The sequence below is a fragment of the Dipodomys merriami genome, unplaced genomic scaffold, assembly GCF_024711535.1.
Source record: "Dipodomys merriami isolate MVZ:Mamm:240054 unplaced genomic scaffold, mDipMer1.0.p SCAF_1, whole genome shotgun sequence".
Lineage (NCBI taxonomy): Eukaryota > Metazoa > Chordata > Mammalia > Rodentia > Heteromyidae > Dipodomys > Dipodomys merriami.
The window spans coordinates 5901439-5913724 of NW_027202270.1; the positions used below are offsets into that span (position 1 = coordinate 5901439).

Sequence of the window (12286 nt, forward strand, 5' to 3'; positions counted from 1 at the left end):
CTATCAAATGACTTTCTAGAAGTTTATAATACATATTTGAGGAATGAATGTCTTCTCATTAAAAACAAAACAAGCCAGGCACCGGTGGCTCACGCCTGTAATCCTAGCTACTCAGGAGGCTGAGATCTGAGGATCACAGTTCAAAGCCAGCCCCGGCAGGAAAGTCCCTGAGACTCTTATCTCCAATAAACCACTAGAAAACCGGAAGTGGTGCTGTGGCTCAAGCGGTAGAGCACTCGCCTTGAGCTGAAGAGCGCAGGGACAGCGCCCAAGCCCAGAGTTTAAGCCCCACGACCGACAAAAAGAAAAAAAAACAAAAAACAATCCAGTATCCTAGCTACTTTCCTAAGTAGCTGAGATCTAAGAATCAAGGCTCAAAGCCAGGAAGGAAAGTCCTTGTGACTCTTATCTCCAATGAGCAACCAAAAAGCCAGAAGTGGAGCTGTGGCTCAAGTAATAGAGCACTAGCCTTGAGAAAACAAAAACAAAAGCTGCACAGGACCAGAGTTCAAGCCTCAGGAGTAGCACACATACAAAAACAAAACAAAAACCAACCCAAAGCATCTTTCTGTGAGGTAGGAGAGTCTGGTAGCAGAGCATATAACGCTGGATACGGAATAAACAGGTAGAACTTTGCAGTTCCTAGGACTGGGGTCAGTGGTACAGCGCTTGCTTGGCATGCAAGGTGCCCTGAGCCAGGCATGGGGGTCCACCTCCAGCTATTTGTAACGTGGAGGTTGGAAGGATGCCAATTAGAGGCCAAACTGGGCAAAAGTTAGCAAGTTTGCATCGCAATCAATAAGCTGAGTGTGCTGGTATATAGCTGTAATCCCAACTAAGCAGGAGGTACAGGGAGTAGGATCACAAAGGTGAGCCTTTGGCAAACATTCCAGTTCAGAGCTGAAAAACAAACAAACAAACAAAAAAGAGCTGGGGATGTGGCTCAGTGGTGGCATCTGCTTAGCAAGTGCAAGGTACTGAGTTCAAACTCTAGTATCACAAAAATGTAATGTAAAAAAGACCCTTTAAATAAAATGCCTAAAGGACTCAATGAAATTCCTTTAAAAAGAAAAGAAGCGGGGCACTGGTGGCTCACGCCTGTAATCCTAGCTACTCAGGAGGCTGAGATCTGAGGATCGCGGTTCAAAGCCAGCCCGGGCAGGAGACACCGTGAGACTCCTATCTCCAATAAACCACCAGAAAACCGGAAGTGGCGCTGTAGCTCAAGTGGTAGAGCGCTCGCCTTGAGCTGAAGAGCTGAGGGACAGCGCCCAGGCCCAGAGTTCAAGCCCCACGACCGACAAAAAAAAAAAAGAAAACAAACCAACCATTGTTCCATGCACAAATATTCATAGAAAACCTACTGTGTGCCAGTCAGGTATAAATATTTGAAACTATTCCCAATACTTCATGTTGTGAATGATTCAGAGCAAAATGTCAGCAAAGTGGAGATTTTAATAATAGCCTGCCTCATAAGCACTAAATATGATAAAAAATAGAACATGGGCAATTTAGCTTAAGGTTACATGCCTCAGAACTCAGCGACTTTCTAAACGGATTTTATAATTAGAGGATATTTTTAGCTTATTTTTCCATTGGAAGACGTTCTGATATTCCTGTTGATGTATGTACTTCCACTTTAATGTTTCCAGAGTTTTAGACTGTCTTGGGTGCAGCGCAGTGTGAAGGTGACAGCCCATCTCCGGTCACGTTGGGTTTTAGGGCCAGAAGCCATGCCGGGCACACAGCTGCCCCAGCACACCCAATTCACAGACACAGTTACAGATCGGGCAACCTCCCAGGCGGAAGACCAGTCCTAGTGGAGGGAACAGCCCAGAGCCTGGGAAAGTGTAGACGGGTCAGAGCCTCTGGAGATCCGGAAGGGCATGCCCACCCTGTCCCTACCCCAACCCCTCAGTGCTCCTCGGGAGAGCAAGCCTGTGCAGGCGCTGGGAGAGCTGGTGGCAGCAGGAGGGGGCGGGGCTTCCCACTCAGGTGATGGAATTCCAAGGGCAGCCTTTAAAACTGGAGCCACAGTTGGGGAGGAGGAGGGAGGGGGTGGACAGGGAGCAACTGAGGAGAGGAGAGCCTTAGAACAATCCAGATACTGATGAGGAAGGGAGAGCTATGGGGGGCATTGGGGGTCCTGGCAGCTCAGTGAGCCATTAGCACATGGACTGACAGGGGACAGGCAAGTGGAGCAGCTTCCCCATCCTCCCTGGCCTCCCAGCTGGCCGCAGAGCTGTTCCACGTTCATTTCAAAAGTGTCATTTGGGACTGGGAAGGTGGCTTAGTGGTAGAGTGCTTGCCTTGCATGCATGAAGCCCTGGGTTCGATTCCTCAGCACCACATACACAGAAAAAGCAGGAAGTGGCCCTGTGGCTCAAGTGGTAAAGCACTAACCTTGAGCAAAAGCAGCTCAGGTCAGTGCCCAGGCCCTGAGTTCAAGTCCCAGAACTGGCAAAACAAACAAACAACAACAACAACAACAACAAACCAGTGATGTGAGTCACACAGAGAGCCATGGTAGGCAGTGGGGTAGACTCACCAGTGGGTCCAGAAGGGAGAGCACCAGCGCCAGGCCAGAACCGTCTTTGCCCAAGCCATCAGACCTCCCAGAGGACGCCTTGACAAGTTTCTATGTACCTGAGACCTGTCATCTGTCCCTTCATTCCTCTCTGTTTCTCCATTTGGGTACAGGCGTCACTCTCCTTTGCTGTCCTACCACTGTATTTTAGAACATAACTTGTTTGGTTTCAAAAGCTCACAACTACAGATAAATGTTGCTTCTGTTCAGAATAAACACCATATCTTGAATATCAGCCATACTGGAGTGATTGTTGATGTGTTTTTCCCGTACCCAATGCTAGGGACCAAACCTGGGGCCTTGTAGATTCCAGACAAGCATTCTACTACTGAGCTGCACAGTCCTTGCTGCCATTCTTGATTGAGATGAGGTTGAAGTGAGACTATAGGTGGTAGAGCTGGTTCTCTAAAGATAAGCTTGCCTTGCCATTAAGACTGGGGTTTTCCAGATGGAATGAATGTTTCCCATGTGAAGGTGTGAATATTATGGTATGAATCCTTATGTCCTCTCTTCTGCCTCCACTCGGCCCTAATCAAATTCAGCCCAGCAGGCTGGGCATTAGAGACTTAGATGGCATGGGGGTGGAGCCTGATCTGAGATCTTCCAGCACTGTGTCAGGATATTTTTTGGGGGGGGGCCTTGAACTCTGGGACTGGACGCTGCCCTTCAGATCTTCAGCTCAAGGTGAGCACTCTACCACTTGAGCCACAGCACCACTTTCAGTTTTCTGGTGGCTCATTGGAGATAAAGAGTCTCACGTGCTTTCCTGCCCAAGCTAGCTTTGAACCGTAATCCTCTGATCTCAGCCTCCTTGAACAGGCATGAGCCACCGGTGCCTGGCACCCAGGATTTTTTTTGGGGGGGGGAGGGAGGATGCTTCCAGAAATGGCTAGAGATGGTGCAGGTGGAGGCAAGGAAGGCTGATTGGAGGCACCTGTGTCCAGGTGCTGAATCTCAGTCTAATCCGGGGCCTTAGAGAACCAGAGATCAGACTGAACCCCTGGCTCCTGGGGAAAGTCACGTGGGGGGGGGGGTGGCCGCTTCAGGAGCTGGATTTCAGTCACTTCAGGCACCTTTTCTCCCCAGAGTTGTGACCCTGGAAAAGAGCAGACCATGCCATGTGCCCCCTTCTCCCCTCCCCTCCCCGCTTTAACCTGGGAAACACGAAGCCTTCCTTCTGTTCTTTGCCTGCCCATGCGGCCTAATCCGAGACTGGCCACCAGAAAAAACAGACGCGAGTTGGGTATGCGCGGCCACAGGCAGGTGCCAGCAAGGGCCCTGGACAACGCGAACGCGCCTGCCGCCTTCCGGGGCTCAGACGCTAGCCTGACCCCCCCATCCCCCAGCCGCCAGCACCCCGGCTCGGCCGCCTCGGCCCGCCCACCTTCCGACCTCTCCAAGAAGACATCGCCCAGTCCCCCAGGCCCACATTTGCTCCGCGGACCCCGTGTCCCCCCCCCCCCCGTGAGCGTCGGTGCACGTGTCAAGGGGCGGGGGACCAGGGAACCCAGCCGAAGTTTGGAGGGGAACTTGGTGTATCCTCATCTTGCCCCCCAATCCGCCCCAGGCCCGCGAGGGTCCTGGACGCTGCGATGGCGCACACGTGAGGCCAGGCCCCACGGCGCAGGCGGCTGAGACCAGAGTGTGGCCTCGAACCCAGGGCACACGGGGGCTCCCCCGGCGGGAGCTAAGCTGCCCGAGGATGGGCGCGGGGGCCGCAGCGGCGGAGGCCCAGGCCGCGTCCCCGCGGGGCCTGGACAGGCGCCGCTCGAGGGCTCCGTGCCGGTCCCGCCCGAGGGTGGCCCGGCCCGCGCCTTCCAGGAGCGTCGGGCTCGGAGGGGGCGGGCGGCGCGGGCGCAGCTCGCGGTCGTCGGCGGCCCCCGCGTGGCTCTCCCGAGCCGTGCCCGGGAAGGGCGGCGCGGCGGGCTCGGGGTCCGGGCTGGGGGTCGCCCAGCGATCCGGGTCGAGCGACCGGCCCGGCACCCCCGCGCCCCGCCGCCGGCGGCCTCGCCCCCGCCGCGCGCCCGGGTCCCGCCTCCCGCGTTGCCGTGGCAACCCTGGAGCTCCGGGCACGCGCCCGCGGGAGCGCTCGACAGCGGCGGCGGCTCCGGCTCCGGCTCCGGCTCCGGCTGCAGCGGCGCGCGCTGCGACCTCGCTCCGGACGGAGCCCGCGAGTCGCCCCCGGCTCGCCCCGGGTCCCCCGCGCGGCGCCCCCTGGGTCCCGGGCCCGCTCGGCCGTCGGCCCCATGGAGCTGCTCGCCGCCGCCTTCAGCGCCGCCTGCGCCGTGGACCATGACAGCTCCACCTCGGAGAGCGACGCGCGCGACTCGGCGGCGGGACACCTGCCCGGCAGGTGAGGACGGCGGCCGCCCCGGCCCGCGCCCCGGGGCCTCGCGCGGTGCGCCCCGCATGCGCTCCGCGGCAGCCCGCCACCTCCCCCCTCCACCGCGCGGCCTATCCGCGCCCGGTGGCCCGCGGGCCCCAGCCGTCGTCGGATTCACGTCCGCCTGGGGTCGGGCGCGCGCTGGCCCGGGCCGCCGGCCCCCGGTGCCCGCCCGGAGTCGCCTCTGCGCCCGCTTCCCTGACGCCCGGGGCGCGCGCGCGCGTCCTGCCCGGCGCCCCCTCTGCGCGCCAGGCGCCCTTGGGATGGGAAGGGAGGGGAGGGGGGTCCGAGCCTGAACGGGGCTGGGGTCGCACGGCGGCCGTGAGCCGCAAGGGACCCCAGGAGCCGTCGGGGCGGCCTCTGGGCCGGCGCCCCGGAGCGGGCAGGGCGCGCCAAGTTTCCAGCTCGAAAACATGAAGGTTTGGGCGGGCTGGCGTGGGGATGAATCACCCGAGGCGCCCCGGTGCGGTGACAAAAAAAGGGGGGAGTGTTGCGGGGCCCCGACCTGGAAGGCGGCTGCGGTCACTGCGGGGGCCCTCCGCCTGCCCGATGCCCTGGGCAGAGCCCTGCGGGGCGGCCGCGGGGCGCGGACCCCGCTGGGAACCCCGCGAGGTGTGGCGTCGCTTTCAAATCACCAGCTGTGCCCTCCTCCCTCCTGGCAGCGAGTCGTCCTCCACCCCGGGAAACTCGACCACGCCCGAGGAGTGCCCGGCGCTGGCCGACAGCCCGACGACCCTCACCGAGGCCCTGCAGAGGATCCACCCCATTCCCGCCGACTCCTGGAGGAACCTCATCGAGCAGATAGGTGGGTGGCCCGCCCGCGCGCGCCCTGCGCGGCGCCCCGCGCCACGTGCGTGCCGTGGGGCCCCCCCGAGGGGCCCCTCGCCAAGGCCTGCCGCGCGTGACATTATACACCCCGGGCGCTTCGGGTTCCCGCGGTACCCCTGCGTTCACTTAGTCCGCGGCTCTGTCGGAGAGACGCCTTGGCCCAGTCCTTCTCTGCGAACGGTGGCTTTCTGTCCCAGGTCGTGATTGCCAAAAAGAAGGTGACACACCTTGAACTTCCTTCCCCTCCCCCACCCCGCCCCAGCCAGCTGTCCTGCCCTGGGAGGGGGGTTCACACCGCCCCAGCTCCTCCAGCTACAGTTGGAGGTGAAGACTGGGATGTGCGCCCTGGGGCTTCTGGGGAGAGCCAGGCTATGTGACCACGTTGCAGGGGTAGGAAAGGTAAAGTACAGGCAGAGGGAGCCCAGCGGTTGCAGAAAAAACCTCTCCCGGAATGTGTCCCCTGGGAGGCCCTTGGGAACATATGTGGGTGTCTGTGTGCTCCTGTAAAGCTTGGGGGATGGGGGTGGGAAAGCCCCACATATCCCCAAAGGGGAGCAACTGTGTCCCAACAACTCCAGCATTTGCATTAAAAGAAAGAAAGAAAGAAAAGCTAGTGACATCAAACTAGTTCTCCTGTTGTCACCAGGGGCAACAGTGAATGGATGATGTGGTTTCCTTAGTCTGAAAATGGTCCCGGCTGCCTAGAAAATCATCTTTGATGTTGTCAAAGCAGCCGGTAGTCCATTTGTTTCAATAAAAATTCTAGATTCCAAAAAAATTCTCCTAAATATATAATCATCCTTGAGTCCCTGACACTAGGACAGGCACAAAGTGTGTGCAGGGTGGAAGCCAACTCCCAATGGGCACGATGCCTGGCGGTTCAGGGCTTCTTGGCTCCTGCTCTGCCTGGAGCCAGGGGCCCTGCCAGCTGAGGTGATGTGCTCACACGTATGCGTGGCCCCTGCCCCCTGAATTACAGGCTGGGGGCTGCTGGTGGTTTTTCAGTTATTTTCTGGAGGGGCTGAGATGGGCTGATCTCAGACCCATGCCAGTTAGGAAATCCTGGTTTTGAAACAAGCTCCCAAATGCCCCCTCCTTCCAGCTCTCTGCCACCCACCCATCCTTCAGTGCATAGTGAGGCCTGCCACGTGACCTCATCTGCTTGTCTGTAATGGGAATTGACTTCTGCCTCTTAGTGGCTCAGATCAGGGTCAGCGCTGTGAAGAGATCTGTATCCCTCTCAGATGCCCTGGCTGTGCTATGAGCCGCAGGGCCTTCCTTCCTACATGCTATGCCCGTGGCCTCGGAGCAGGAGCTCCAAGACCCTGAGCCTGATCTCTGCTTCAGTTTCCTCCTCTGTCAGACAGGGGAAACTCTAATGTTGAATCCTTTTCCGTGGCTGCTGCTAGGGCCTGCAGGTGTCATCGGGAGGAGTCATGGGCCCCTGGCCCACCTCACAGCTCTTGGTTGTAGACCTGATGACCGTGTTAAGAGAAGGGGCTCTGTCAGGTTTCAGGGAAGGGCACTGGTTCCTGAGGACCTCAAGGAATTGGGGGGGGGTGGAGAATAGAATGGACTGATGGTGTTATACAGAACATCTTGCTGAATTTTGCATGGCTGTCACCAACACCAGACAGACTTATGTCTGGGACTATGTGTAATATTCTATCTACCTGTCAGCACAGTGGCTGTGGTGATTTTGTGTGCTTGAGTGTGTGTGTGTGTGTGTGTGTGTGTGTGTGTGTGTGTGTGTGTGTGCGCGTGCGCGTGCGCGCTACTGTCTATAGCACCTAACACAATGCTTGGCACAAAGAAGTTGCTCATTAAATAATGAATGAATCCTTTGCCCTTTACAACTTCCCACTTGAAGTATTCACTCAAAGAAAAAAAAAATTCCAGAAGAGAGATTGTGAATGGCTTTGAGGACATTAGCCAGAGGAGCTGGGGACATCCTCACCCTCTGCAGGGACCACAGCCAGCCAGCCTGGTACAGACGCCAGCCTGGTACAGACGCCAGCCTGGTACAGACAGCTTCGGTTAGAACAGCCTTCCGGTCCCACTTGCATATAACAGTGCAAGTGCAAGCTTTACTTTTATTATTATTATTATTTGGTAGTACTTGGGGTTGGACTCAGGGCAGGCAGTTTATTGCTTGACCCACTTCTCCAATACTTTTTTCTGGTTGGTTATTATTGAGATAGTTACTTATTTATTTTTGGCTGGTTCAGGTGTTAAACTCAGGGTATTGTGCTCACTCCGCTTGCTTGCTTGGCTGGCACTCTTACCGCCTGAGTCACACTACCATTCATGCTCTTTGCAGGCCATCTTCCATATTTCAGCCTCCTGAGTAGGTAGTATTACAAGCATGAGCTACCAATACATGACAAGATGTGTTTGCTATTGTTGTTGTTGTTGTTGTTGGGGGGCTTGAAATCTGGGCTTGGGTGCTATCCCTAAGCTCTTCAGCTCAAGGCAAGCGCTCTTCCACTTGAGCCACAGCGCCATTTTGGGTTTTCTAGTGGTTTATTGGAGATAAGAGTCTCACGGACTTTCCTGCCCAGGCTGGTGTTGAACCGAGATCCTCAGATCTCAGCCCCCTGAGTAGCTAGGATTACAGGCATGAGCCACCGGCACCTGGCTTGTTGTTTGTTTTTTCTTTTTGCTTATGTGGTGCTGAGGAATTGAACCCAGGACCTAAGGCATGCAAGGCAAGCACTCTACCACTGAGCCACCTTCCCAGCCCCTTGTTGTTTGTTTTTTGTGCCAGTTTTGAGGCTTGAATTCAGAGGCTGGGCACTGTCTCTAAGCTTTAGTGCTCAAGGTTAGCACTCTACCACTTGAGACATAGCACCACTTTTGGGGGGGGTGTTGGTGATTAATTGGTTAATTAAGAGTCTCATGGACTTTCCTGCCTGGAGTGGCTTCAAACTGTAATCCTCATATTTCAGTCTCCTGGGTAACTAAGATTTACAGGTGTTTTTGAGGTAGGCCTGGACTGTGAGCCTCCTATTGGTGTCTCCCTTTATCACTGGCATGACAGGCCTGTGCCCATAATGCTTCACCCGTAGCTGGGATAACAGGCATGTACCACCGCACCAAACATTGGCTAAGATAACATCGTCTGAAACTTTATACTCAAGCTTGTGTTCAGCCACTATCCCCTGTTTCCACCTCCCAAGTACCTGGTACCTCTCAAGTATAGGTTTGAGCCACTGTACCTAGCTATGATTGCTACCTTTTGCCTGGAAAGCTAACGTCCACATGAAATTGTGTCTACTAAGTCCACAATATAAAATAAGAAAACATGATATAATAGTACAGCTTTTATCATAACGTAGAATTTCTTGGTAAATATTTTTGTATGGTAATCTGAATTTAAGGCACACCCACAAAAAGAAGTTATAGAAAATGGTTACATCATGTGCCCAAATATATACCTGCCCACAGGTATGTATTTTGCATCCTAAATATTGCCATGTGCTGGTAACTTAAGCCTGTCTTCTTAGTCACTTGGGAGGTGGAGATCAGAAGGATCATGGTTTGAGGCCAGCCTGAGCAAAAAGCTAGTGAGACCCTCCTCTCAACCAATAGCTGGGCAGAGTGTCACATGCTTGTCATCCAAGCTACAAGGGAAGGACTAAGATTCCAGGGCACCTGGAATAAACAATTTGCAAGACCTCATCTCAACAGAAAAATCTGGGCATGAGGCTGGACTAAAACAGGAGGATTGCTGTCCAGGCTGGCCTGGACAAAAATGAAGACCTTATTGAAAAATAACCATAACAGAGAGGTTCTATGATATGGCTCAAGTGGTAGAACTTTGCCCTAGCAAGCGCAAAGCCTGGAGTTATAACTCCAGGACTACCAAAAAAACCACAAAATAGTGGGGCTGGGAAGGTGGCTCAGTGGTAGAGCGCTTGCCTTGCATGTATGAGGCCCTGGGTTTGATTCCTCAGCACCACATAAGCAAAAAGAAAAAAGCCGGAAGTGGCGCTGTGGCTCAAGTGGTAGAGCACTAGCCTTGAGCTGAAGAGCTGAGGGACAGCGCCCAGGCCCAGAGTTCAGGCCCCAAGACCAGAACCCCCCCCCCAAAAAAAAAAAACCAAAATAGAAGTCCTAAAGTTACTTTTATTGAAAGTCTTTTGGCTGCAAGCAACAGGATATTCATTTAAAAAAACGAAAAAGCAATCCTAAACAATTGACACAGTCTGTCTCCGATAAAGAGCTGAGAGGCGGGAAGTTCCAGAGTGGGTTCACACACCAAACAAGCACTCAGCTGTTTTTCTCCTTTCCTTTCTTCTCTTGGCCTCGTGTTACCAGATGGCTGCCATAGCCCTCAAGCAGTGGTCTGTAGAAGCTGGAAGGGCAGTTTGTCTTCAAGTGTACTTTGGAAGGGACACTTTTCTGAGAAGCCCTTAGTAGATGTTCCCTTCCCCTCCTGGCCCAGTATTAGAGGCTGTTTTGTGTGACTATAATGAAGTAGTAGAGGCAGGAACTTTTCACAGAGCAGAGGTTTATTGGGTTTATATTTGTGGGTCTGTGAGCCTGGCTCCAGCCGTTGCTCGCTCTATCACAAATGGTGGGTGACGTCATGATTTGGGACATTACATCCTGATGTAAGAGGGACGGAGCACCAGCAAGTCAGAAAGTCCGAGGATCCAGGGACCCGGCCTCTGCTTTTAGAACAATGCCTTCTTGAACTAGCTGAGCGCTTGGGGACTTGCAGAGGTGCCGTCCTGTGGCCTGATTCTCTTCTGCCTCAACATCCCCACATTGGGGACCAAGCCAGCATGAACCTCCACCGGGCCACAACCAAACCCCATCTCCGGGTGATTCACAGATCCAGTTCTGGATGCCAGAAGCCCCGAGGCTCGACACCATCAGACACTGTGTCTGCTGAGAGCCACTCTGTGCTTCATAGACAGCATCTTCTAGAAGTTTCCTGTGGTGGAAGGGAGAGCTTCCTCGCCTCCTTTAATCAGGATCTGGGCAACACTTAAAGTTGGTGCTTCCACTACTTGAGCCACAGCTCTACTTACTGCTTTTTGGTGGTAAATTAGAAATGAGAGTCTCATGGATTTTCTAGGCTGGCTTTGAACTGTGATCCTCGGATCTCAGTCATGTGATACACCTGGTCCCTGGCCTCCTCTATAGAAGTCCTGTTCCCCCTCGTGGGAATTGCTTCCTTGAGGGCCCCACCCACCCCTGACACTGTCACCAGGGGCGTTAGATTCCAGCATGGACAGACATTTGAGGAGGAGTGAGGACACTAGCCATCAGCCCATTGCCACCAGCTGGTGACGGTGTCCATGCCTAGACTCCGCACTGGTGGAGGGCAGGGACCTGGCCCTGTCCCCCCACCTTCCCTCCCCCACCCCAGCCCAGAATAGGACACACAGAGAGCAACCCCTCCAAGCCCACACGAGGGGACCAAGGAGAGACAGCCCACACCACCATGTGCTTTCAGAAATACCACAGCAGCCCCACTGCCCACAAGGCTGGCTTGAACTAAGAGGCTGGGCGCTGTCCCTGAGCTGCTTTTTGTGCTCAAAGCTAGTGCTCTGCCACTTGAGCCACAGCCACCTCCAGCTTTTTCTGAGTATTTGATTAGAGATAAGAGTCTCGTGGACTTTTCTGTCCTGGCTGGCTTTGAACCACGATCCTCAGATCTCAGCCTCCGGGCTCTGAAGCTGGCCGAGGCAGAGTCAGGTGAGACCCCATGCTTCCTCAGCCCGGCTCAGCCAGGCAGTGGCCACCAAGGGCATCTACATGGCGGGATACTAAGTAACCTGCTGCAGAGGAGGGGTTTCTGGGTAACCGGAGACTTCGCAAGCACCTGTTCAGCCCCGGGGCCACGTGTCATGTAGCCTCTCCTGTCCTTTGTTCATTCCTTTGTCACATGAACCTCGTGTCGCAGCCATGTCACATTCTGCTGGCTGGAAATCTTGCAGTCCCACAGGGGAAAAATCATCAGGTCATGCTGTCTCCCCCCAAATGAAGGCTTGACCTGGCTGTTGAATGCACAGGGGCTCACCGGCCCCCGCTCACGCACGCACCTCATCCAGCTGTATTTGGGATTTGCCCCGCAGTTGGCTTCTCTTCCTTTCCCTGGCCGCTGCTTAGATGTGTTAAACATGTGAAGGAGGGATGGCAGCTCACGCCCGCAGCAAAACGTTCCCACGTGATTCGTGAAGCCTTTCTGGAACCTTCCTGGACAAATCCAGGGCACCTGGCCGCTTGATTATCTAGGCTCTGTGTGGATGCACCCAGTGGTCCAACAGAGCCCCTCCACTGGGGACCCCAGCTGCATTTTCCACTTCTCTGCCATTCCCCCCAGACCCTGTACTCCTGTCCCCCGTCTCCCTCGAAGGAGCCAGCAGACATCCTTGCCACGTTAGAAGCCTGGACTGCTCCGGACCCAGTGCCAGCCAGTGGTGGGCTTCAGCTTCTATCTTGCCACTGGGCCCTTCATGGAGGCCTCCTTTGTC

The 12286-nt window shown here is 55.1% G+C and overlaps 1 protein-coding gene across 2 annotated transcripts in view; it reads left to right on the top strand.

The window, feature by feature from the left end:
* The window catches only part of Ngef (neuronal guanine nucleotide exchange factor), an 84715-nt gene that overhangs the window by 44970 nt on the left and 27459 nt on the right, over window positions 1-12286 (top strand). The window contains exons 1-2 of one of the 2 annotated variants that reach the window (XM_070014748.1): window positions 4678-4940; window positions 5633-5775. In XM_070014748.1, coding sequence (XP_069870849.1) covers window positions 4834-4940; window positions 5633-5775 — 250 coding nt within the window. In that variant the 5' untranslated portion in view covers window positions 4678-4833. Of the gene's footprint in view, window positions 1-4677; window positions 4941-5632; window positions 5776-12286 lie in introns of those variants that run through there. The other variant, XM_070014740.1, reaches the window with a different exon arrangement.